Raw genomic sequence first — 27,644 nt, forward strand, 5'->3', positions numbered from 1 at the left:
ATGTTATACGGATAGTATTGAGGTTTTTCCGCTCCTCTCTCCAGTCAAGGGTGACACCATGAACAAGGACAAACAAACAATGGCACTAGAAAGGCTTTTCTCCCAAAAAAAGTAATATGATTGTGGGTAATATATACCTAATAACAAATGGTGCTTGTGCATAAATTCCAAATCAGAACAAACAGTGGAACAAAAGATATTCCACACGAATGTATGCACTTGTAGCACTCTAGGCCCAGACTAATAGGCAGAAAAATTCCAAGGTTAAAACTTAACCTTTATTCGAAAGTCTATAAGAATAGGGTAAACACATGAAATCTAGTTTTCACTACATTCCAGTGCCGACGCGCTCTCACGTGTGCACCTGCAGTGTAACCTAGGTTCCAATATGGCAGCACCCATGATTAGAGGGAGGTGCTCCTTCAGATACCTGCAGTGTAACCTAGATTCCAATATGGCAGCACCCATGATTAGAAGGTGCATGAAATGTGTTTAGTTTCTAATGTCCCTTTAATAAAGGGAACTCTTTCTTTTTAACAACATAGCAGGTTTTACTTCTAAAACGAATGCCCATATCTGCTAAAGAAATTAAAGCGTTTTTACTTTTACACTAAAATGCCCCTTTCAATTTTGTGTTAGTAGGTGAAAGCTTGATGATGACGCAGACACATGGCACATGGTAGCCATTTCATTTTGAGCATTTAGTCCAGTCCTGCATGCAACATAGGGAGTGAAAAGCGTTTTTTGCATACGGATTTCCATTCACTCAATGGCATTCCCAGAAGCAACACAAATAAAATACAGTAAAAAAAATTAAACACTATGGCAATAAAATGATAACAATCTAACGAAGAGCCTAACATGAAGAATATTCACAGGAACAGATTCCATGTTGAAAACAACATTAATAGATAGTTGATAGCATCGATCGCTACGGTTTCTAGGAAATCCTCGGACATTACGACATGCGTCCTGGCTTCTTATACCCGGCCTGAAAATAATAAACAAAATCTGTTAACAGAGATAATAATGGAGAATAATTAAAGACATTTTGTAGATGATCCATTTATACCGCCCATCTGGGAGTGTTTTTGTAACAATGTATAGTTTTGCTTATTGTTTAATAACATCATGCTGATTTTCAGACTCCTAACCAAGCCCCAAAGTATCAGATGTAGACTGAAGTCTACAGACTCCTACTTGCCACTGTTTGTGTAATGGGTCTTTTCATATGCAGGGAAGGGGGAGGAGGGTAGGGTCTACTCTTTCTGCTTTCCCAACCCCTTTCACTGGGTGTCCCAGCCTAACCTCACTAATAGAGCTAGGTAAGTTTTTAAAGTGTTTTATACAGGAAGTCTATATCAGTATCTGTGCATATTCTTCTGTATAGCAGTGTCTATTACATGCAGTTATATGAATATGGTGTACACTGTCCTTTTAATTTTGGAGTCGGCACTTACATTTTTAACAAGTGAAAAGCGCACATGTTTCAGAATTAAAATAATAGGAAAAGGGGCCAAAATAAATAATGAAAATATATTGCAACACTCTTTTACTACACATTTTATATTACAATCTCAAAGTGGTTAGTATCCCTTTAAAAAAATGGAAGAGGAAATTTTACTTTTACCCAAAAAGACCTTTAACATCTTGCATTTTTTTTTGTGTATAATTATATTGTTATTTCCAATTAATTACTTTCATTTAAAGGGACATGAAACCCAAAGTTTTTTCTTTCATGATTCAGATAGAGCACAAGATTTTAAGCAACATTCTAATTTCCTTCCATTTTCAAGAAGGGTCTAGCTGCAGACTGGAGCTCCACTCAAGACAGGAAACATGTGACCTCCACTGACTCTAGACAGGAAACATGTGACCTCCACTCAAAGCTTTTTTTTTTTTAAAAAAAACTTTAATGTAACAAACAACCTAGTGGTTGTGGTGGTTACCTTATAAATGACAATCAGCATAAACCACTGAGTGCACATTAAGAAGAACAAGAAAGCTGCAAAATGTTTCGTTTTCAGAATGATTGTCTATAGGTTGTTTGTTACATTAAAGTTGATTTAAAAAAAAAAAAAAAAGCTTTGAGTGTAGGTCACGTTTCCTGTCTAGAGTCAGCGGAGGTCACATGTGAGTGAGTGGAGGTCACAGGTTTCCTGTCTAGAGTGGAGCTCCAGTCTGCAGCTAGACTACTTTGCCATTTTCTAATTTGGTTTGTTAGCTTGGTATCCCCTTTGTTAAAAAGAATACCTAGGGTAGGCTCAGGAGCTGCCGATTGGTGGCTGCACATATATGCCTCATGCTATTGGCTGACTCAATGCATTCAGCTAGCTCTCAGTAGTGCATTGCTGCTTCTTCAACAAAGGATACAAAGAATGAAGCAAATTGGAAAATAGGAGTAAATTAGAACGTTGTTTTAAATGGTATTCTCTGTCTGAATCATAAAGGAAAACTTTAAATATTAGATTATGCAAAAGAGAATAACACAATACATTAAATGCAGTGAAAGTGAAAACTTAATTTTATTATATGTTTCCCCCCCCCAAAAAAAAATTAAGATTAATTTAGCTACATTTTTAAACTTTTTTTTTTTTAAAAGGGAAGGAAACACGGACAAAGTTTGCCAGCCTGATCTTTCCATTCAGGTCAACATTCGCTTTAATAACTGAACAATGCTGAATTGTGCAAAAGAATCTTGGCCGGAGTAACACCAGCGCATAATTAATCCGATTTAAAAAAAAAGTCTTTACTGAAGCATGACAGGAGGGAGGTGTTAAAGGGACAGTATAAACCAATTTTCATACAACTGCATGTAATAGACACTACTATAAAGAAAACTATGCACAGATGCAGATCTAAAATCCAGTATAAAAACCTTTTAAAAAAAAGTACTTAGAAGCTCTCAGTTTAGCACCGTTGATGAGGTTAGGATGGAACACCCACTGAAAGGGGCTGGGAAAACAGAAACAGCAGACCCCTCCTTCCCTGCATATGAAAAGACCTATTACACAAACAGGAGCCGCAGGAATCTGTAGACATCAGTATACATCTGTAACTTTGGGGCTTGGTTAGGAATCTGAAAATCAGCACAATGTTATTAAAAAATATGCAAAATCATACATTGTTACAAAACCCTCCCAGATGGGCTGTATAAATGGATCAGCTACAAAACATTTATGCAAAGAAAAATCTAGTGTACAATGTCCCTTTAAAGAGAGAATTTATGACAAAGCAGAATGTGCCAACTTAGGGTGTAGTCTCTTTTACGCTACTTGTACCTTTCACATAGTCAATTTCTTCTGTATTATGATCACATGAAAACCGGCTGTGCAATATCAGGTCATTTGCCTCTGAACAACAGGAAAAGCCGACCACACATGCACATTTCAGGTTGGTGTTAGTGATGTGCTGTAGTGCACAAGCGGTGGATAACACGTGCACGTATGTATGTAACAATGTTATACATGTAGTGTTTAAGACACGTGCATGCCCCTGAACCTACCTCAGTATAGTCTCATGGAAAGGAACAAAGTTTCAACAAACATAACATTTTATAAATACATTGGATTTTTTTTTTTTAAATAGTATGGTCAAATTATGAAAGTTTAAAGGGAATTAAAAGTCAGAATTAAACTTCCATGGTTCAGATAGAGCAAGTCATTTAAAGGGGCAGTCAATGCCAGAATTTTTGTTGCTTAAAAAGATAAATAATCCCTTTATTACCCATTCCCTAGTTTTGCATAACCAACACTGTTATAGAAATACACTTTTTACCTCTGTGATTATCTTGTATCTAAGCCTCTGCAGACTGCTCCTTATCTCAGTTATATTAATATACTTTTTACCTCTGTGATTACCCTGTATCTAAGCCTCTGCAGACTGCTCCTTATCTGTTATATTAATATACTTTTTACCTCTGTGATTACCTTGTATCTAAGCCTCTGCAGACTGCTCCTTATCTCAGTTATATTAATATACTTTTTACCTCTGTGATTACCCTGTATCTAAGCCTCTGCAGACTGCTCCATATCTGTTATATTAATATACTTTTTACCTCTGTGATTACCTTGTATCTAAGCCTCTGCAGACTGCTCCATATCTGTTATATTAATATACTTTTTACCTCTGTGATTACCCTGTATCTAAGCCTCTGCAGACTGCTCCTTATCTGTTATATTAATATACTTTTTACCTCTGTGATTACCTTGTATCTAAGCCTCTGCAGACTGCTCCATATCTGTTATAGTAATATACTTTTTACCTCTGTGATTACCTTGTATCTAAGCCTCTGCAGACTGCTCCTTATCTCAGTTATATTAATACACTTTTTACCTCTGTGATTACTCTGTATCTAATCCTCTGCAGACTGCTCCTTATCTGTTATATTAATATACTTTTTACCTCTGTGATTACCCTGTATCTAATCCTCTGCAGACTGCTCCATATCTGTTATATTAATATACTTTTTACCTCTGTGATTACCTTGTATCTAAGCCTCTGCAGACTGCTCCATATCTGTTATATTAATATACTTTTTACCTCTGTGATTACCTTGTATCTAAGCCTCTGCAGACTGCTCCTTATCTGTTATATTAATATACTTTTTATCTCTGTTATTACCTTGTATCTAAGCCTCTGCAGACTGCTCCTTATCTGTTATATTAATATACTTTTTACCTCTGTGATTACCTTGTATCTAATCCTCTGCAGACTGCTCCTTATCTCAGTTATATTAATATACTTTTTACCTCTGTGATTACCTTGTATCTAAGCCTCTGCAGACTGCTCCTTATCTGTTATATTAATATACTTTTTACCTCTGTGATTATCTTGTATCTAAGCCTCTGCAGACTGCTCCTTATCTCAGTTATATTAATATACTTTTTACCTCTGTGATTACCTTGTATCTAAGCCTCTGCAGACTGCTCCTTATCTCAGTTATATTAATATACTTTTTACCTCTGTGATTACCTTGTATCTAAGCCTCTGCAGACTGCTCCTTATCTCAGTTATATTAATATACTTTTTACCTCTGTGATTACCTTGTATCTAACCCTCTGCAGACTGCTCCTTATCTCAGTTATATTAATACACTTTTTACCTCTGTAATTACCTTGTATCTAAGCCTCTGCAAACTGCCCCCTTATTTCAGTTATTTTGACAGACTTGCTTTTTAGCCAATCAGTGCTCACTCCTAGGTCACTTCACATGCATGAGCTCAATGTTATCTTTATGAAACACATGAACTAATGCCCTCTAGTGGTCAAAATGCATTCAGATTAGAGGCAGCCTTCAAGGTCTAAGAAATTAGCATATGAACCTCTTAGAATTAGCTTTCAACTAAGAATACCAAGATAAAGCTAAATTGGTGATAAAAGTAAATTGGAAAGTTGTTTAAAATGACATTCCCTATTTAAATCATGAAAGTTTTTATTGGACTTGACTATCCCTTTAAAAATAAAATTGTTATCAGCATACCTAGATAGGCTGAAGAGTGTGCACGTGTCTTGAGTACTACATGGCAACAGTGTTTACAACAATATTATATAGTGGAGCGAACATAGCTGCTAAATAGTGCTCGACATGTGCACGCTCCTGAGTATATCAAGATCTACTTGAAGTCGTTGGATTCTGATTAAAGCCTCTGTCAGTAAAATAGAAAATAAACAATTTTTAAAGAACAGTAGCTAATTCTTGGAAGAGTGTGCACGGCCTTATGTGCACACTTTCTGAGGCAGCAGCTCCTACTGAACATGCGCAAGTGTTCACGGCTCATATATGTATATGAATTTGTGATTGGCTGACGCCTGTCGCGTGATGCCCAGGACTAGGAAATTCATTAGAAGAAAAAAAAATCATTTAAAATTCAAAATAAAATATTATTGCATTGTCTTTGTATTACACATCTGTTGATTATGCAGTTCTACTGTATTTAATGGGTCTTTCATTTTTTTCCATGTCCCTTTAATTTTATTTAACGTCCTTTTAATAAGTCAAATCACCTGGGGTCAAATCACAGAGGAAAAAAAAAAAGGAAGAGAGAGATAGTTGAAAACAAACTTTTAATCAATACACTTCCCATAATTCATCTCTCTGTCGATCTTATAACCACAGATAAAAAGAGGCCGCAGCCTAAGTGTTTAACATCCTAAAAACAGCCATACAGGAAAGACATCAGATGTGCATAAGAGCCAGTAGAGAGGGCAAAGGGACACAGAACACAAAAATGTTACGATTTGCAACACCTTTACAATTTGCTTCTATTATTTAATTTGCTTAGTTCTCTTGGTATTCTTTGTTGAAAAGCATACCTAAGTAGGCTCAGGAGCCTAGCCTGGCTGCACCGATATGCCTCTTGTCATTGGCTCACTGATGTGTTCAGCTAGCTCCCAGTAGTGCATTGCTACTCCAACAAAGGATACCAAGAGAATGAAGCAACATTGATAATAGACTCTAAATTGGAAAGTGGTTTCAAAAATGCATGTTCTATCTGAATCGTAAAAAGAAATATTTTTGGGTTTTATGTCCCTTTAATACTAAAGGTGTAAATGCGATTTATTCCTCTCCATAAGTATATCCTAAAGAAGTGACGGACAACTTCCTAATACATGAGGTAGCAGATCAATATATTAGTAAGCACCACATATATATTTATGGCTACTAAACACATGAATAATTTCCTACAAATGGCCACTGACACTGGGTCAGATTTCAGTACGGTTTCAGGGTACCCTCTTTCTACTGTTCTCCCCTCTTCTGAGTCGTTACCATCTCGTTCGACCACCCATGAGGAGCCCCCAAAGCACACGTTCAGTTACGCTTTTTCCCCGAGGCACAAAAACTATTGTACACATTCATAGTTTTATTCTTTCCCCCAGAGGCTGCACAGACGGCTGTGTGTGACAAACAAACAGTATGGAACTTATCAAAAGGGACAGGACTTATTTATCCTTTTGCTGCATTTAAAAGAGGGTTTTGAAAATGTGTATTGCATTTTTTTTTTTATTGAAAAGCAGATGTTCCTCTGCTGAAAAAGGACCGTTAAATACTGCAGACTTGCATAATCAGAAAATGTATAATAAGAATAATATTAAAGTAGTAGAATATTTTCTGGCAAATTTCAAAGTTATTTCCATTTTCCCTGCCACCTGTATCATATGACAGCAAATGTGAAATGGATGAGTAATTGTGAAGACAATCGTTTTTGTAAGGAATGAATAGTAAAGGAGACGCTGACCTACAACAAACAGGAGATGGCTATTTGGCATAAAAGATGGCAGCACAATTACCTGGTTAATGCTGATGCCAGTCAGTTTCTCTACTGTTTCCGGCAGACGGCTGAGTATATCCAACATCTCGCTTGTTATCTTGGAAGCGCCCACCTCACTGCCCCCACTGGACACCATTGTAATCTTTTTTGTTTGCATCAAGGGTCTGGTGATCTCCTCCGCTACCTGAAACAAGAGATGCAAGAAGTTACAGCAGGTGATGGCCTCTTCGAGGATTAATAAAAACGTTACGTTATGAGATTAGTAGCGGCAAGAACAGGAAGCCAACACTTACCTCAGGAAGTTTCTCCAGCAACATATTCACCATAGCCGCATCTTGGTAATCTTGGAAGGCTTCAGCTTTTTTAGCCATCTGTTCGGCATCGGCTATTGCACGGACCTCCACGGCGTAAGCTTCAGCCTCTCCCTTCACCTGCAAACAAATGTGAGAGCGGGACGTTATGAGAAAAAGAAAAAAGTGAAAAGAATATGAACGAACGGATGAACAAAGCAAGGCTGGTCTTCTATCACTCGCAGACTTACCCTGATAACTTCTGCTTCCGCCTCTGCCTGGGTGACCAGCCTCATTCTGTAGGAGCAAGTGAATACGAGAATAAATTAGAGAGTATGTGTGACAGCGAGATAGACGAAGAGACAGAGAGACACAATCAGAGATAACTAGGAGAGAGATGAGAGAATGTGAGACGCAGGAGAGGGAGAGTGAAAAAAAGAAACCTAATATAGTAAGACAGGGGATGTCACACTGAGTATCTCAGTTATATTACAATGTATATCAGATCTTCCCGCTCTCACCTCTCCATTTCTATCACTTCTCTAACCCCTCGGTTACTCATTAACTAATCTTGGTGCCCTAATCTGTCTTTCTGTTCCATTCCGCTGCTCTCTCTCTCCACTGCTCCCATCCTCTGCGCACGCTCTCTCTCTCTCTGGTTCCCTTCCTCTGCGCGCGCGCTCTCTCTATACGCTCCGATTTTCTGCGAGTGCTTGCTCTTTCTCTACGGCTCCCATCCTCTACGCGCATGCGCACTCTCTCTCTATGGTTCCCATGCTCTGTGCACTGTCTTTCAACGGCTCCCATTCTCTATGCGCGCATGCACACTCTCTCTCTCTACGGCTCCCATCCTCTGCGCGCTCCGTCTCTCTACGGCTCCCATCCTGTAATATTCTCTCTCACCTTTCGGCCTCTGCAATCTTTTCCAGTCGGAAGCGCTCAGCATCTGCTGGCTTCTTTATCATAGCTTCGAGTTCTTTCTCCTTTCGGGATATTTCTTGTTCCTGTAACTGGATCTGCTGTGTCCTCTCTACCACCTGCACCTGAACTTTCTGCTCCTCAATTTTTTGCTTGGTCTTAGCCACCTGTTGGGACAAGGCTACAATTGGTTATTTCTCTGTTGCTCCCCCATGCAGTGACAGAAAGATGGAAGGTATAAGTCTGTCCCTCCCCATACAGGGTGACACAGACAGAAGGGAGCTATGAGTCTGTCCATCCCCTGCAGGGTGACACAGACTGAAGGGAGATATGAGTCTGTCCCTCCTCCTGCAGGGTAACACAGTGACAAAGACATAATGAAACTGAGTCTGCCCCTCCCCCTGCAGGGTGACACAGTGACACAGACAGACAGGAGCTATGAGTCTGTCCCTACTCCTTCAGAGTGACACAGACAGAAGGGAGCTATGAATCTGTCCCTACCCCTGCAGGGTGACACAGACAGAAGGGAGCTATGAGACCCCCGCAGGACAACAGACAGAAAACAGCTAGGAGTCACATTACCTGTAGCTGATAAGCCATTTCACTTTCCGCTTTCCTTGTGTTCACCTCCATGTCGTATGTTGCTTTCTTCAGCTCAAAATCTCTTTGCGCTTTTGCCATTTCAATCTCGTTAACGTACTGAGCCGATACCTTTGCTTGCATTGCCTCTGCCTCCTGCAACAAACAGCACATTTCTGTATAAGTAACCCTGACTTTTCCAGATCTAAATCACTGTAAGTTATTTAACAAAATGGTTTATGTTGACCCTCTAACACTTTTTTTTAAACAAAAACTACTGATAATTTTTATTACGAATATTAAAAAGGTAATAGACTTATCATGCAATCTGTTACTACTGTAGATGACTGCTAGGCAACATAATCTGAAGCAAGACAAAACATTTTGTTCACTACCCTGTACAAACTCCAATAAAGACTCACAGATAGCAGTGTGAAAACTTCTAATTACCAAAAAGCAATGGCAAAGCCATGCATGTCTGCTACTTCTGAACAAAGGGGATCCCAGAGAAGCTTTTACAACCATTTGTGTTATGACTGCACAAGCGGTATGTAAATAATTTCAGTGAGAACTCCAAAGTTAAGGATTTTTTTATATGACTGCATTTGGCAGCGAAATGGTGTCATGAAATATACCAAAATGGGCTTAGTCATTGTTAACACATTATCAAGGAAACCAATTTTACAGTACACGGTCCCTTCAAGACCACTAACTTTCCTACAATGTAAATTCCTGCACATCTTACCTTGATTCCTGCATCTCTCTTGGCTATTGCCTCACCAATTCTTGCGTCTTTCTGTACTTGCGCCGTCCTCGCTTTTCCGAGAGAATGAAGATAATCCTAAGGGATGGAAAATCATAAACATGTGGACAGCAGGCACTAAAATCACAGAAATTTTCAAGGAAACATACAACTAGTAATGAAAAACAGTCAGCGGCCATATTGTGACCAATTAACCTTGTCAGCTAATGGTTAGTCAGTTCAGGAGCAGTCGCAGGTCTGAGGAAAGCTGAGTGACCTGCAGTATATATAGGGGTGCCAGTTTTCATTTGGGTTTGTTCGCATGTCAGAAACTACAGGGAGTGCAGAATTATTAGGCAAATTAGTATTTTGACCACATCATCCTCTTTATGCATGTTGTCTTACTCCAAGCTGTATAGGCTTGAAAGCCTACTACCAATTAAGCATATTAGGTGATGTGCATCTCTGTAATGAGAAGGGGTGTGGTCTAATGACATCAACACCCTATATCAGGTGTGCATAATTATTAGGCAACTTCCTTTCCTTTGGCAAAATGGGTCAAAAGAAGGACTTGACAGGCTCAGAAAAGTCAAAAATAGTGAGATATCTTGCAGAGGGATGCAGCACTCTTAAAATTGCAAAGCTTCTGAAGCGTGATCATAGAACAATCAAGCGTTTCATTCAAAATAGTCAACAGGGTCGCAAGAAGCGTGTGGAAAAACCAAGGCGCAAAATAACTGCCCACGAACTGAGAAAAGTCAAGCGTGCAGCTGCCAAGATGCCACTTGCCACCAGTTTGGCCATATTTCAGAGCTGCAACATCACTGGAGTGCCCAAAAGCACAAGGTGTGCAATACTCAGAGACATGGCCAAGGTAAGAAAGGCTGAAAGACGACCACCACTGAACAAGACACTCAAGCTGAAACGTCAAGACTGGGCCAAGAAATATCTCAAGACTGATTTTTCTAAGGTTTTATGGACTGATGAAATGAGAGTGAGTCTTGATGGGCCAGATGGATGGGCCCGTGGCTGGATTGGTAAAGGGCAGAGAGCTCCAGTCTGACTCAGACGCCAGCAAGGTGGAGGTGGAGTACTGGTTTGGGCTGGTATCATCAAAGATGAGCTTGTGGGGCCTTTTCGGGTTGAGGATGGAGTCAAGCTCAACTCCCAATCCTACTGCCAGTTTCTGGAAGACACCTTCTTCAAGCAGTGGTACAGGAAGAAGTCTGCATCCTTCAAGAAAAACATGATTTTCATGCAGGACAATGCTCCATCACACGCGTCCAAGTACTCCACAGCGTGGCTGGCAAGAAAGGGTATAAAAGAAGAAAATCTAATGACATGGCCTCCTTGTTCACCTGATCTGAACCCCATTGAGAACCTGTGGTCCATCATCAAATGTGAGATTTACAAGGAGGGAAAACAGTACACCTCTCTGAACAGTGTCTGGGAGGCTGTGGTTGCTGCTGCACACAATGTTGATGGTGAACAGATCAAAACACTGACAGAATCCATGGATGGCAGGCTTTTGAGTGTCCTTGCAAAGAAAGGTGGCTATATTGGTCACTGATTTGTTTTTGTTTTGTTTTTGAATGTCAGAAATGTATATTTGTGAATGTTGAGATGTTATATTGGTTTCACTGGTAAAAATAAATAATTGAAATGGGTATATATTTGTTTTTTGTTAAGTTGCCTAATAATTATGCACAGTAATAGTCACCTGCACACACAGATATCCCCCTAAAATAGCTATAACTAAAAACAAACTAAAAACTACTTCCAAAACTATTCAGCTTTGATATTAATGAGTTTTTTGGGTTCATTGAGAACATGGTTGTTGTTCAATAATAAAATTAATCCTCAAAAATACAACTTGCCTCCTAATAATTCTGCACTCCCTGTATATTATAAAAAAAATACTATGGAGAGGTTTGGAATTTGGCATTTTAAAAAAAGCAGCCATTTTTGATGGGGGGGGGGGGGACTGCAACAAGAGGTTTTGGCAGAAGCAGAGCAGATTAAGATATAGTCTATGGCTTTAGAAGTAGCGAAGGACAATATAAAATAGATGCAGTCAGGGTAAAAGTTGTGCTTTCACAAGCAGTGAATTGGCGCTTGTGAAAAAGACGCAGCAAATGAGCCAATCAGGAGTGGCATACGTTTACATATATCCTGCTTGGGAGAACAACCTTAACTATTGCATTATATATTTAATATTTTTGTGAATGTGTAAATTGCAAAAATGCTTTTAACTTTTAGAAAAAGTTTGTATGCATATCAGATAACTTAACCGAACACCATTGACTTCAGCAGCCATTTCCTTACCTGATCATCGTGGATATCTTTCAGCGTGTAGCTAACAACACTGATACCCATGTTAACAAGGTCAGACGAGGCCACCTTGAACACTTGCTCTGAAAATTTTTGTCTGTCCTTGTAGATTTCCTGGGAAGGAAGAGAAGAATAAAGTATTGAAAGGTAAAAGGAAATAAATCAGGCAAGTGGGAAACGAGAGAGAAAGAGAGAGAGGAAACGAGAGCGAGGAAACGAGAGCGAGGAAACGAGAGCGAGGCAAAAAAAAAAAAAAAAAAACTACTTTCTTTCAGACTCACCTCCACTGTCATATGAGCCATAATAGCTCGCTGGTGGCCCTCCAGTGTCTCAAGGGCAATATGGGCCACCTCATTTTCACTCTTCCCCAGGAACATCTGGCAGGCAGCAGCCAGCATTTCTTTGTTCTGCCCCTGGATTTTCACCTGTTGGGGATGAGCATGAAAAATTAAATAACTGAGAAGGATATTGATGGATACAATGGAGAGTGAGATGAGGAAGGTGAGGTGGGAATGACGAAAAACCATTAGCAGAGTGCGGTATGGGAGGAGAAGGATCAAGAATGATGAAGTGATGATCTAGGTGGTCTTCTGGAGGACATAAGATAGTCAAAGGATGGATGGGTTAAGGAAAGGAGGAAAGGGGAGATAAAATGTAAGTGGGAGATGAGTGGGGAAAAGTGAGTTTGAGCGTAGGGAGGAGAGAGTAATAAAAGAAGAAGGGATGGCAGGTGTAACAATTAATAAGAACAAGAAAAGCAAAGCTAAAAAGTAATTGAGTGGAAATTAGAGACAAAGAGTATGATTGAGGATAAGAATGGGAAGGGAGGGAAACCCACATTTTTTTCTTCCATGATTTAGATAGAGCATACAATTTTACAAATTTTTTTAGTTAATATACAGAAAGAGAAGTGTACTTTCATGAAGTATATCAGTCTGATCCAGCCTAACAAGTTCAGTCCAGCCTCTAGAGGGATATGGCTGCACCTCACTAACGAGGCCCACAGAAGGCCGAAACAATTGTCTGGGGTTGCCATTTTCCTTCTTCAGAGGATTGCCTGGTATTTTTCGGGACAGGACTATCCTTTTTAGGCATTATCAGACCGATCTATTTCAGCAAAATTTCTCCTCTGTGAAAGGCACAATTGAGCTAAACGAGGCTGCTCCCAGGTGGTAACACCATAAAACAATCTGAGCTGCTGTTCGATCTTGGCTGAATGCTTCTCTTTCTATATAACATTTCCAATTTACTTCTATTATCAAATTTGCTTAATTCTTTAGGTATCCTTTGTTGAAGGAACAACACTGCACTACTGGGAGCTAGCTGATCACATTGGGTAAGCAACATATATGTGCAGCCACCGATCAACAACTAGCTTCCAGTAGAGCATTGCTGCTCCTGAACCTACCCAAGTATTTAAAAAAAAAAAAACATAATTTATGTAAGAACTTACCTGATAAATTAATTTCTTTCATATTGGCAAGAGTCCATGAGCTAGTGACGTATGGGATATACAATCCTACCAGGAGGGGCAAAGTTTCCCAAACCTCAAAATGCCTATAAATACACCCCTCACCACACCCACAATTCAGTTTAACGAATAGCCAAGTAGTGGGGTGAAAAAGAAAGGAGTAAAAAATCATAACCACCATAAAAAGGGTGGGTCTCATAGACTCTTGTCAATATAAAAGAAATGAATTTATCAGGAAAGTTCTTACATAAATTATATTTTCTTTCATGTAATTGGCAAGAGTCCATGAGCTAGTGACATATGGGATAGAAATACCCAAGATGTGCAACTCCACACAAGAGTCACTAGAGAGGGAGGGATAAAATATTAACAGCCATTTTCCGCTGAGAATATTAAATCCACAACCAAAAAAATAAGTTTTTCTCATAAATGAAAGGAAAAAAAACTTAAAACATAAGCAGAGGAATCAAACTGAAACAGCTGCCTGAAGAACTTTTCTACCAAAAACTGCTTCCGAAGAAGCAAATACATCAAAACGGTAGAATTTAGTAAATGTATGCAAAGAAGACCAAGTTGCTGCTTTGCAAATCTGATCAACTGAAGCTTCATTCTTAAAAGCCCACCACGTGGAGACCGATCTAGTAGAATGAGCTGTAATTCTCTGAGGTGGGGCCTGACCCGACTCCAAATAAACCTGATGAATCAAAAGCTTTAACCAAGATGCCAAAGAAATGGCAGAAGCCTTCTGACCTTTCCTAGAACCAGAAAAGATAACAAATAGACTAGAAGTCTTCCTGAAATCTTTAGTAGCTTTAACATAATATTTCAAAGCTCTTACCACATCCAAAGAATGCAAGGATTTCTCCAAATAATTCTTAGGATTAGGACACAAAGAAAGGACAACAATTTCTCTATTAATGTTGTTAGAATTCACAACCTTAGGTAAGAATTTAAATGAAGTCCGCAAAACTGCCTTATCCTGATGGAAAATCAGAAAAGGAGATTCACAAGAAAGAGCAGATAATTCGGAAACTCTTCTAGCAGAAGAGATGGCCAAAAGGAACAACACTTTCCAAGAAAGTAGTTTAATGTCCAAAGAATGCATAGGCTCAAAAGGAGGAGCCTGTAAGGCCTTCAAAACAAAATTAACACTCCAAGGAGGAGAGATTGATTTAATAACAGGCTTGATACGGACCAAAGCCTAAACAAAACAGTGAATATCAGGAATCTTAGCAATCTTTCTGTGAAGTAAAACAGAAAGAGCAGAGATTTGTCCCTTTAAGGAACTTGCAGACACACCCTTATCCAAACCATCCTGAAGAAACTGTAAAATTCTAGGAATTCTAAAAGAATGCCAGGATAATTTATGAGAAGAACACCATGAAACGCTATAATAAATCTTCCTAGAAACAGATTTACAAGCCTGTAACATAGTATTAATCACTAAGTCAGAGAAACCTCTATGACTAAGTACTAGGCATTCAATTTCCATACCTTCAAATTTAATGATTTGAGATCCTGATGGAAAAACGGACCTTGAGACAGAAGGTCTAGCCTTAATGTAAGTGGCCAAGATTGGCAGCTGGACATCCGAACAAGATCCGCATACCAAAACCTGTGAGGCCATGCTGGAGCTACCAGCAACACAAACGATTGTTCCATGATGATTTTGGAAATCACTTTTGGAAGAAGAACTAGAGGCGGGAAGATATAAACAGGTTGGTAACACCAAGGAACTGCTAACGCATCCACTGCTTCCGCCTGAGGATCCTTGGACCTAGACAGGTACCTGGGAAGTCATCAGATCCATTTCTGGAAGACCCCACATCTGAACAATCTGAGAAAACACATCTGGATGGAGCGCCCACTTCCCCGGATGTAAAGTCTGATGGCTGAGATAATCCGCTTCCCAATTGTCTATACCTGGGATATGAATCGCAGAAATTAGACAGGAGCTGGATTCCACCCAAGCAAGTATTCAAGATACTTCTTTCATGGCTTGGGGGACTGCGAGTCCCACCCTGATGATTGGCATATGCCACAGATGTGATATTGTCTGTCTGAAAACAAATGAATGGTTCTCTCTTCAACAGAGCCTTGAAGATAGCACAGAGTTCTAAAATATTGATTGGTAACCTCGCTCCTTGAGGTTTCCAAACCCTTGTGCTGTCAGAGATCCCCAGACAGATCCCCAACCTGAAAGACTTGCATCTGTTGTGATCACAGCACAGGTTGGACGAACAAAAGAGGCCCCTTGAACTATACAATGGTGATCTAACCACCAAGTCAGAGAGAGTCAAACATTGGGATTTAAGGATATTAATTGTGATACCTTTGTATAATCCCTGCACCATTGGTTCAGCCCCATTGGTTCAGCATACAAAGCTGGAGAGGTCTCATATGAAAACGAGCAAAGGGGATCGCGTCCGATGCTGCAGTCATGAGACCTAAAACTTCCATGCACATAGCCACTGAAGGGAATGACTGAGACTGAAGCTGAAACCAATTTTAATTGTCTCTTGTCTGTAAGAGACAGAGTCATGGACACTGAATCTATCTGGAAACCTAAAAAGGTGACCCTTGTCTGAGGAATCAAAGAACTTTTTGGCAAATTGATCCTCCAACCATGTCTTTGAAGAAACAAAACTAGTTGATTCGTGTGAGATTCTGCAGAATGTAAAGACTGAGCTAGTACCAAGATATCGTCAAAATAAGGAAATACCACAATACCCCGTTATCTGATTACAGAGAGTAGGGCACCGAGAACCTTCGAAAGGATTCTTGGAGCTGTTGCTAGGCCAAACGGAAGAGCGACAAATTGGTAATTCTTTTCTAGAAAAGAGAATCTCAGAAACTGATAATGGTCTGGATGAATCAAAATATGAAGATATGCATCCTGTAAGTCTATTGTGGACATATAATGCCCTTGCTGAACAAAAGGCAGAATAGTCCTTATAGTCACCATTTTGAAAGTTGGCACTCTTACATAACTATTCAAAATTTTCAGATCCAGAACTGGCCTGAAAGAATTTTCTCTCTTTGGGACAATGAATAGATTTGAATAAAACCCCAGACCCTGTTCCTGAAACGGAACTGGTATGATTACCCCTGAAAGCTCCAGGTCTGAAACACACTTCAGAAAAGCTTGAGCCTTTACTGGATTTACTGGGATGCGTGAGAGAAAAAACACCTTCTCACAGGATCCTCCTGAATCCAATTCGATACCCTTGAGAGACAATACACTGAATCCAATGATTTTGAACAGAATCTGCCCAAATGTTTTGGTAGCATCTTAATCTGCCCCCTACCAGCTGAGCTGGAATGAGGGCCGCACCTTCATGCAAACTTGGGGCTGGCTTTGGTTTCGTAAATGGTTTGGATTTACTCAAACTTGAAGACGGTTTCCAATTGGAACCAGATTCTTTGGGGGAAGGATTAGGTTTCTGTTCCTTATTTTGTCGAAAGGAACGAAAGCGGTTAGAAGCTTTAGATTTACCCTTAGGTCTTTTATCCTGAGGCAAAAAAACTCCCTTCCCCCCAGTGACTGTTGAAATAATCAAATCCAACTGAGAACCAAATAACTTATTACCTTGGAAAGAGATACTAATCTAGACTTAGATACCATGTCAGCATTCCAATATTTGAGACAAAAAGCTCTTCTAGCTAAAATAGCTAAAGACATAGATTTAACATCAATTTTGATGATATAAAAAATGGCATCACAAATAAAATGATTAGCATGTTGAAGCAAGCGAACAATGCTAGACAAATCAGGATCCGTTTCCTGTTGCGCTAAACTTTCCAACCAAAAAGTTGATGCAGCTATAACATCAGCCATAGAAATGGCAGGCCTGAGGAGATGACCAGAATATATATATAAGCTTTTCTTAGATAAAATTCAAGTTTCCTATCTAAAGGGTCTTTAAAAGAAGTACTATCTTCCATAGGAATAGTAGTACGTTTAGCAAGAGTAGAAATAGCCCCATCCATCAACTTTGGGGATCTTTTCCCAAAACTCCAATCTAACTGCTGGCAAAGGATACGATTTTTTTAACCCTTGGAGAAGGAATAAAAGAAGTACCAGGCCTATTCCATTCCTTAGAAATCATATCAGAAATAGCATCAGGAACTGGAAAAACCTCTTGAGTAACCACAGGAGGTTTATAAACAAAATTTAAACGTTTACTAGTTTTAATATCAAGAGGACTAGTTTCCTCAATATCCAATGTAATCAACACTTCTTTTAACAAGGAACGAATATACTCCATTTTAAATAAATAAGTAGATTTGTCAGTGTCAATATCTGAGGAAGGATCTTCTTAATCAGATAGATCCTCGTCAGATGAGGATAATTCAGTATGTTGTCGGTCATTAGAAATTTCATCAACTTTATGAGAAGTTTTAAAAGACCTTTTACGTTTATTAGTAGGCGGAATGGCAGACAAAGCCTTCTGAATCTCATCAGCAATAAAATCTTTTATATTCACAGGTATATCTTGTACATTAGATGTTGAAGGAACAACAGGCATAGTACTATTACTGATGGACACATTCTCTGCATGTAAAAGCTTATCATGACAACTATTACATACCAAAGCGGAATATATAATCTCCACAAATTTACAACAAATGCACTTAGCTTTGGTAGAACTGTTATCAGGCAGCAGGGTTCCAACAGTGGTTTCTGAGACATCTGAGGCAAATGTAAGAGAAAAAAACATATAAAGCAAAATTATCAATTTCCTTATATGGCAGCTTCAGGAAAGGGAAAAAAATGCAAACAGCATAGCGTATATCGTCGATCTAAATAAGGGAGGTAGGAGATGAATCTCCACGACCGATAACAGAGAACCTATAAAATAGATCTCCCGTGAGGAAAACCATTGCATTCAATAGGTGATACTCCCTTCACAACCCTCTGACATTCACTGTACTCTGAGAGGAATCGGGCTTCAAAATGCTGAGAAGTGCATATCAACGTAGAAATCTTAGCACAAACTTACTTCACCACCTCCATAGGAGGCAAAGTTTGTAAAACTGAATTGTGGGTGTGGTGAGGGGTGTATTTATAGGCATTTTGAGGTTTGGGAAACTTTGCCCCTCCTGGTAGGATTGTATATCCCATACGTCACTAGCTCATGGACTCTTGCCAATTACATGAAAGAAAAGGGTACGAAGAAAACAAAGAAAATAATAAAAGTTAATACTGACTTCATTGTCCCTTTAAGGAAAGAATGAATGGATGACAAAAGTAAAAAAGGAGAAACAAAGATAGTAAGACAATGCAAGAAGGTGTGGTGTTCACAAACGAGAGAAAAACAGCCCAAAGAGAGGACAGGATAGAAGAGGAGGAGAAGGAATGATAAAAAGAATAATAGAAAATATTCGAGGAAACTTTGAGAGGAAGAGTAAGGTTGGGGGGAGAATGGAGGATGATAGTAAGAGTAAGAAGGATAAAATAAGAAAAAGGACAATGACAGAAGGAGAGAGCAAATCTGGCTTATTGGAAGAAAGAACAGAAGAAGAAAGGGAGAGAAAGGTGAACGGGAACAAAGAAGAGATGAAATGCCAAAAGAAAAGGAAAGCTACAAACATGAGAGAGGAAGAGAGAAGAGGAAGGGAGAGGTGAAGATGACTGAAGTAGGACAAAGAGGAGGATGGATGAAAATCCCAAATTAAGTGGTGTGTGAGTTTGATAGGAAGAATGAGGTTGAGGGTAAGCATGGAGGACAGGATGAGTAAAAGAAGAAGACAATAAAGGGTTGATAAACTAAAGTTCTCCGCTCAGGTGAGATGATCGAAGATATTTTGTCAGTACGGTGAGATGTCTCCCAAAATGTTACAAACAATTTAACCTTGAGAGAGGTTTATCTCACTATGCAGAGTTCTGCATAAAAATTAAAATAGAAGTTCTAAAAAAAAAATCCATTGTGTTATATCCCCCACATGCCGGCAAGTTTTTGATCATCAGTCCGTAAAAGAGGAGGAGGGCATGTGTGGTGTAGAAATATTAGAGGAAGAAGGGAAAAAGAAAAGTCAAGGAAGAATGTAGGGTGGGAAGGTTAAAGAGAGAAGAAAGTAAAACGTAGATAGTATGTGGGGGTAGTTTGAGAAGAAAAGTAAAGTTGACGAGTAGATTGGGAGGTTGGCAAGTGCAGGATGAAGAGCAACGCATGAGAAGGGTGATATTGGGGTATAAAAAAATTGGAGCAAGGAAAAAAGTTATGGGTGAGAATGAGACTAAAAAGCAAGGAAGGTCAAGAAGGTGGGGGGTGGACAAATGGGAGGAAGAAGGTGATAAAGGATGATGATAGGAGGGGAGGACAAGGACACAATAGCGAAAATTAGAAGAGGACACAAAGGACTAAGAGAAGCAGAAAAATAAAGACTGCAAAAGGATGAGGAAGCGGGTTTGATAGCAAAAAAATGAGGAGAATGTGTGGAGGAAAGTGAGGCAAAAGGAGATTTTTTCCGGAATTGTGGTTTACCTGGGCAATGCCAGTGACGGAGATAGGCACCCCATGACGGGTATAAACCTTCTCGCTCTTCACATTTAGTGTCAGTGTGTTCAGTGAGATCCTAAGTGGTTAAACAATAATATCTGTAAGTTATGCAGAATAATAAAGGGTCATTACTTGTGCAGGACAGGAGCTATATGGTCAAAAGGATCATTCACGTTTTATAGATCTGACTCACCTCTGTATTTGTTGTATACACGGCAAGACAAACACGCGACCACCGGCGATCATCACAGGAGGAGTGCGACAAAACCCTGGACAGAGATAGGAGTGAGGGGGAGGCTGGCACTGCTGCTGTCTAAACTGTACTGTGTATACATGTCATGGTGTAGTAGTGTGTGTGAGGGGGAGGCAAGCACTGCTGCTGTCTGCATTGTACCTGTGCTGTGTATACATGTCATGGTGTAGTAGTGTGTGTGAGGGGGAGACTGGCACTGCTGTCTGTACTGTACCTGTGCTGTGTATACACGTCATGGTGTAGTAGTGTGTGTGAGAAGGAGGCTGGCACTGCTGATGTCTGCACTGTACCTGTGCTGTGTATACATGTCAGGGTGTGATAGTGTGTGTGTGTGTGTGAAGGGGCTGGCACTGCTGTCTGCACTGTACCTGTGCTGTGTATACATGTCATGGTGTAGTAGTGTGTGTGAGAAGGAGGCTAGCACTGCTGATGTCTGCACTGTACCTGTGATGTATATACATGTCATGGTGTAGTAGTGTGTGTGAGGGGAGGCTGGCACTGCTGCTGTCTGTGCTGTACCTGTGCTGTGTATTCATGTCATGGTGTAGTAGTGTGTGTGAGGGGAGGCTGGCACTGCTGTTATCTACACTGTACCTGTGCTGTGTATACATGTCATGGTGTAGTAGTGTGTGTGAGAGGGAGGCTGGCACTGCTGCTGTCTGTACTGTACTGTACCTGTGCTGTGTATATATGTTATGGTGTAGTTGTGTGTGTGAGGAGGAGGCTGGAACTGCTGCTGTCTGCACCTGTGCTGTGTATACATGTCATGGTGTAGCAGTGTGTGTATGAGGGGGAGACTGGCACTACTACTGCCTGCACTGTACCTGTGCTGTGTATACATGTCATGGTGTAGTAGTGTGTGTGTGCACTGTACCTGTGCTGAGTATACATGTCATTGTGTAGTAGTGTGTGTGTGAAGGGGAGGCTGGCACTGCAGCTGTCTGCACTGTACCTGTGCTGAGTATACATGTCATGGTGTAGTAGTGTGTGTGTGCACTGTACCTGTGCTGAGTATACATGTCATTGTGTAGTAGTGTGTGTGTGAAGGGGAGGCTGGCACTGCAGCTGTCTGCACTGTACCTGTGCTGAGTATACATGTCATGGTGTAGTAGTGTGTGTGTGCACTGTACCTGTGCTGAGTATACATGTCATTGTGTAGTAGTGTGTGTGTGAAGGGGAGGCTGGCACTGCAGCTGTCTGCCGTGTACCTGTGCTGTGTATACATGTCATGGTGTAGTAGTGTGTGTGTGTGAGGGGGAGGCTGGCACTGCTGCTGTCTGCACTGTACCTGTGCTGTATATACATGTCATGGTGTAGTAGTGCGTTTGGGGGGGGGGGAGGCTGGCACTGCTGCTGTCTGCACTGTACTTGTGCTATGTATACATGTCATGGTGTAGTAGTGTGTATGAGGGGGAGGCTGGCACTGCTGCTGTCTGTACTGTACCTGTGCTGTGTATACATGTCATGGTGTAGTAGTGTGTGTGAGGGGGAGGCTGGCACTGCTGCTGACTGCACTGTACCTGTGCTGTGTATACATGTCATGGTGTTATAGTGAGTGTGAGGCTGGCACTGCTGCTGTCTGCACTGTACCTGTGCTGTGTATACATGTTATGGTGTAGTTGTGTGTGTGAGGAGGAGGCTGGAACTGCTGCTGTCTGCACTGTACCTGTGCTGTGTATACATGTCATAGTGTAGTAGTGTGTGTGTGTGAGGGGGAGGCTAGCACCACTGCTGTCTGTACATGTGCTGTGTGTACATGTCATGGTGTAGTAGTGTGTGTGAGGGGGAAAATGGCACTGCTGCTGCCTGCACTGTACCTGTGCTGTGTATACATGTCATGGTCTAGTAGTGTGTGTGAGAGGGAGGCTGGCACTGCTGCTATCTGTGCTGTGTATACATGTCATGGTCTAGTAGTGTGTGTGAGAAGGAGGCTGGCACTGCCGCTGTCTGCACTGTACCTGTGCTGTGTATACATGTCATGGTGTAGTATTGTGTGTGAGGGGGAGCCTGGCACTGCCGCTGTCTGCACTGTACCTGTGCTGTGTAGTAGTGTGTGTGAGGGGGAGGCTGGCACTGCTGCTGTCTGTACTGTACATGTGCTGTGTATACATGTCATGGTGTAGTAGTGTGTGTGAGGGGGAGACTGACACTGATGCTGTCTGCACTGTACCTGTGCTGTGTATACATGCCATGGTGTAGTAGTGTGTGTGAGGGGGAGGCTGGCACTGCCGCTGTCTGCACTGTACCTGTGCTGTGTATACATGTCATGGTGTAGTAGTGTGTGTGAGTGGGAGGCTGGCACTGCTGCTGTCTGCACTGTACCTGTGCTGTGTATTCATGTCATGGTGTAGCGGTGTGTGAGGGGAGGCTGGCACTGCTGATGTCTGCACTGTACCTGTGCTGTGTATTCATGTCATGGTGTAGTAGTGTCTGTGAGGGGAGGCTGGCACTGCTGCTGTCTGCACTGTGCCTGTGCTGTGTATACATGTCATGGTGTAGTATTGTGTGTGAGGGGGAGGCTGGCACTGCTGATGTCTGCACTGTACCTGTGCTGTAGTAGTGTCTGTGAGGGGAGGCTGGCACTGCTGCTATCTGCACTGTGCCTGTGCTGTGTATACATGTCATGGTGTAGTATTGTGTGTGAGGGGGAGGCTGGCACTGCTGCTGTCTGCACTGTACCTGTGCTGTGTATATATGTCATGGTGTAGTAGTGTGTGTGAGGGGGAGGCTGGCACTGCTGCTGTCTGCACTGTACCTGTGCTGTGTATACATTTCATGGTGTAGTAGTGTGTGAGAGGGGGAGGCTGGCACTGCTGCTGTCTGTACTGTACCTGTGCTGTGTATACATGTCATGGTGTAGTAGAGTGTGAGAGGGAGGCTGGCACTGCTGCTGTCTGTACTGTACCTGTGCTGTGTATACATGTCATGGTGTAGTAGTGTGTGTGAGGGGGAGGCTGGCACTGCTGCTGTCTGTACTGTACATGTGCTGTGTATACATGCCATGGTGTAGTAGTGTGTGTGTGTGAGGGGAGGCTGGCACTGCTGCTGTCTGTACTGTACCTGTGCTGTGTATACATGTCATGTTGTAGTAGTGTGTGAGGGGGGAAATGGCACTGCTGCTGTCTGCACTGTACCTGTGCTGTTTATACATGTCATGGTGTAGTAGTGTGTGTGAGAGGGAGGCTGGCACTGCTGCTGTCTGCACTGTACCTGTGCTGTGTATACATGTTATGGTGTAGTTGTGTGTGTGAGGAGGAGGCTGGAACTGCTGCTGTCTGCACTGTACCTGTGCTGTGTATACATGTCATAGTGTAGTAGTGTGTGTGTGTGAGGGGGAGGCTAGCACCACTGCTGTCTGTACATGTGCTGTGTGTACATGTCATGGTGTAGTAGTGTGTGTGAGGGGGAAAATGGCACTGCTGCTGCCTGCACTGTACCTGTGCTGTGTATACATGTCATGGTCTAGTAGTGTGTGTGAGAGGGAGGCTGGCACTGCTGCTATCTGTGCTGTGTATACATGTCATGGTGTAGTAGTGTGTGTGAGAAGGAGGCTGGCACTGCCGCTGTCTGCACTGTACCTGTGCTGTGTATACATGTCATGGTGTAGTATTGTGTGTGAGGGGGAGCCTGGCACTGCCGCTGTCTGCACTGTACCTGTGCTGTGTAGTAGTGTGTGTGAGGGGGAGGCTGGCACTGCTGCTGTCTGTACTGTACATGTGCTGTGTATACATGTCATGGTGTAGTAGTGTGTGTGAGGGGGAGACTGACACTGATGCTGTCTGCACTGTACCTGTGCTGTGTATACATGCCATGGTGTAGTAGTGTGTGTGAGGGGGAGGCTGGCACTGCCGCTGTCTGCACTGTACCTGTGCTGTGTATACATGTCATGGTGTAGTAGTGTGTGTGAGTGGGAGGCTGGCACTGCTGCTGTCTGCACTGTACCTGTGCTGTGTATTCATGTCATGGTGTAGCGGTGTGTGAGGGGAGGCTGGCACTGCTGATGTCTGCACTGTACCTGTGCTGTGTATTCATGTCATGGTGTAGTAGTGTCTGTGAGGGGAGGCTGGCACTGCTGCTGTCTGCACTGTGCCTGTGCTGTGTATACATGTCATGGTGTAGTATTGTGTGTGAGGGGGAGGCTGGCACTGCTGCTGTCTGCACTGTACCTGTGCTGTGTATATATGTCATGGTGTAGTAGTGTGTGTGAGGGGGAGGCTGGCACTGCTGCTGTCTGCACTGTACCTGTGCTGTGTATACATTTCATGGTGTAGTAGTGTGTGAGAGGGGGAGGCTGGCACTGCTGCTGTCTGTACTGTACCTGTGCTGTGTATACATGTCATGGTGTAGTAGAGTGTGAGAGGGAGGCTGGCACTGCTGCTGTCTGTACTGTACCTGTGCTGTGTATACATGTCATGGTGTAGTAGTGTGTGTGAGGGGGAGGCTGGCACTGCTGCTGTCTGTACTGTACATGTGCTGTGTATACATGCCATGGTGTAGTAGTGTGTGTGTGTGAGGGGAGGCTGGCACTGCTGCTGTCTGTACTGTACCTGTGCTGTGTATACATGTCATGTTGTAGTAGTGTGTGAGGGGGGAAATGGCACTGCTGCTGTCTGCACTGTACATGTGCTGTTTATACATGTCATGGTGTAGTAGTGTGTGTGAGAGGGAGGCTGGCACTGCTGCTGTCTGCACTGTACCTGTGCTGTGTATACATGTCATGGTGTAGTAGTGTGTGTGAGGGGGAGGCTGGCACTGCTGCTGTCTGCACTGTACCTGTGCTGTGTATATATGTCATGGTGTAGTAGTGTGTGTGAGGGGGGAAATGGCACTGCTGCTGTCTGCACTGTACCTGTGCTGTGTATATATGTCATGGTGTAGTAGTGTGTGTGTGTGTTAGGGGAAGGCTGGCACTGATGCTGTACCTGATACAACCATGGCTTCATTTGGTCCACACGTATAGAACACCATCTAATGATAAGATAGTAAGGAATTAATCAATAAGATGTATGTAAGAGAGTCACAATACTTATTACACTCTATATACACGAGATAACTATACACAGATACACAGTCTGCACAATCACTTGACTATTCAATGCCCTCTGCTTTATCAAATTGTGGAAAACCAGATATGTTGCAAAACTTCCTCTTTGCTCAGGAGACATCTTGTGTCATGTGTACAGAATACTGTTAGTTATTTGGTAAAGGTCAGGATGGAAATCATTTACAGAACAGAAGAATTAAATAATGTGGTTATGATCTGATTTTTCAGGGTGTAAGATTCAGTGGTGATTTAATAAAAAATAAAAAAAAGACACAACATTCTTTTTTTTCTTTGTTGTTTGTTTTTTTTTTTTATTTATTTTTTAATAGAAAAACTGATTTGTCAGTTCAAAAAAAAAAAAAAATGTGTTCAGGATTTAAAGGCTTGTTCCTTTCCATAGGATGTTGTCACTTTCAGCTAGTGAGGAATAGAGACTTTAGTATTAGCAGAGTACAAAAGATTATTTTTCACTATGTAATATATAAATTTAAAATTGCCTTAGCTGGCATATTTTTATGCTAGAAAAACAAAAAACAAACAAAAAACGTATTAATGCAATTTCATACATATGAAAGTGTTTTGTATTTTGTCACAGTGAACAGCATTCAGAACAGAATATCTACCTATAATATTCATTTTCCTCAAACTGTAACTGAGCAGTGTTTGGTTCTCACTTCATCTGTCTTGCAGAATGCTCACCTCTATCAAATATTTTCATAGCATACTTCCCACCAACAGTCTTACAGCACTCTAATCTTCTGCAGCCTATGCCCTCCCCCCTGTCAGCAAACTGAAAGAATGCTCACCCCAGAAAATATTCTCACAGCTTGCTCCCCATGCACCCCACCGGCCAGCTGCCCCGCAGTCTGCCTGCACCCCACCGGCCAGCTGCCCCGCAGTCTGCCTGCACCCCACCGGCCAGCTGCCCCGCAGTCTGCCTGCACCCCACCGGCCAGCTGCCCCGCAGTCTGCCTGCACCCCACCGGCCAGCTGCCCCGCAGTCTGCCTGCACCCCACCGGCCAGCTGCCCCGCAGTCTGCCTGCACCCCACCGGCCAGCTGCCCCGCAGTCTGCCTGCACCCCACCGGCCAGCTGCCCCGCAGTCTGCCTGCACCCCACCGGCCAGCTGCCCCGCAGTCTGCCTGCACCCCACCGGCCAGCTGCCCCGCAGTCTGCCTGCACCCCACCGGCCAGCTGCCCCGCAGTCTGCCTGCACCCCACCGGCCAGCTGCCCCGCAGTCTGCCTGCACCCCACCGGCCAGCTGCCCCGCAGTCTGCCTGCACCCCACCGGCCAGCTGCCTCGCAGTCTGCCTGCACCCCACCGGCCAGCTGCCCCGCAGTCTGCCTGCACCCCACCGGCCAGCTGTCTCGCAGTCTGCCTGCACCCCACCGGCCAGCTGTCTCGCAGTCTGCCTGCACCCCTCGGCCAGCTAGTCCCCCCACCAGCTGTCTACGTGCCCGTAGCTCCCTCAACTGTATACCAGGTTACGCCGCTGTCTCACAGAGTGCTTCCCCAAGTAGTTTTGCTGCAAGCACCTGTATATACAATGTTATCTGTCCTACACCTTCCTTCCCTCTTATTAACCATCTCAGCGTCTCCTTAATTTTCCCAACGTGCAGCCTTCTCTTCCCCCAAAGCCAGCAGTCTCCAAGCTTCTAAAACAGAAGCCAATACCTAGACATTCTGAGCAAAGACACTCATGTTAAATGGGTTTATATTTATTTAAAATGCATTTAGGCTACATAAATGACACAAATACTATATACTATGTATAAGTGTATATAAACACATATATAATGCATGCACATAAATGAATTATAATGTATGCATTATAGACAGACATGTTATGTAATATACTTTCACTGTATAGAGATAATTGCACTAATATATCTATTTATGTTACACACCCATCACTGCAGATGTCACTGCCCAACACACCCAGCAATACACCCAAGTATTTAATGAGCCATAAATATGTTCACATCTCTCCCTATTTTATTAGTATATAGATATTTATATACACCCAGTCTAAGAACTATCAGACACAGAAAGCAATAAATATACATATATAGAAATATATCACCTTGTTGATCTTCCTGCTGTGACTCAGTCCTCCTGCAGCTGCTGTTAATTTATTCCTTTTTTTTTAATAAATATTTCCCTTTCTCTGTCTTTCTCTTCCTTTTACTATCCCTTGCTCTCTATCACCCAACTCCACCCTTTACCATCCCCCGTTTG

At 42.1% G+C, this 27,644-nt stretch overlaps 1 protein-coding gene across 1 annotated transcript; it reads right to left on the minus strand.

Moving 5' to 3' along the window:
* Positions 1-251: 251 nt before the first annotated feature.
* Positions 252-27,644, minus strand: FLOT1 (flotillin 1). The gene is made up of 13 exons (XM_053722036.1): positions 27,490-27,644; positions 25,283-25,328; positions 20,301-20,376; positions 20,093-20,183; positions 12,415-12,558; positions 12,128-12,247; positions 9,806-9,901; positions 9,064-9,216; positions 8,467-8,648; positions 7,815-7,860; positions 7,567-7,704; positions 7,293-7,457; positions 252-991 (listed from the first exon to the last, which is right to left on the minus strand). The coding sequence occupies exons 2-13, from the start codon at positions 25,326-25,328 to the stop codon at positions 959-961; spliced, it is 1,290 nt and encodes a 429-aa protein (XP_053578011.1). The 5' UTR covers positions 27,490-27,644; the 3' UTR covers positions 252-958.

This window comes from Bombina bombina, chromosome 7, assembly GCF_027579735.1.
Source record: "Bombina bombina isolate aBomBom1 chromosome 7, aBomBom1.pri, whole genome shotgun sequence".
NCBI classification, from domain to species: domain Eukaryota; kingdom Metazoa; phylum Chordata; class Amphibia; order Anura; family Bombinatoridae; genus Bombina; species Bombina bombina.

What these genes read in the sequence shown, in the direction of transcription:
- FLOT1 (XM_053722036.1), bottom strand. Translation starts at nt 25,328, where the DNA reads ATGGTGTTCTATACGTGTGGACCAAATGAAGCCATGGTTGTATCAG. An exon ending in TGAAGCCATGGTTGTATCAG is followed by an intron (nt 20,377 to 25,282) that starts GTACAGCATCAG and finishes ATCTCTGTCCAG; the next exon opens with GGTTTTGTCGCACTCCTCCT. An exon ending in TGCTGGAGAAACTTCCTGAG is followed by an intron (nt 7,458 to 7,566) that starts GTAAGTGTTGGC and finishes CTCTTGTTTCAG; the next exon opens with GTAGCGGAGGAGATCACCAG.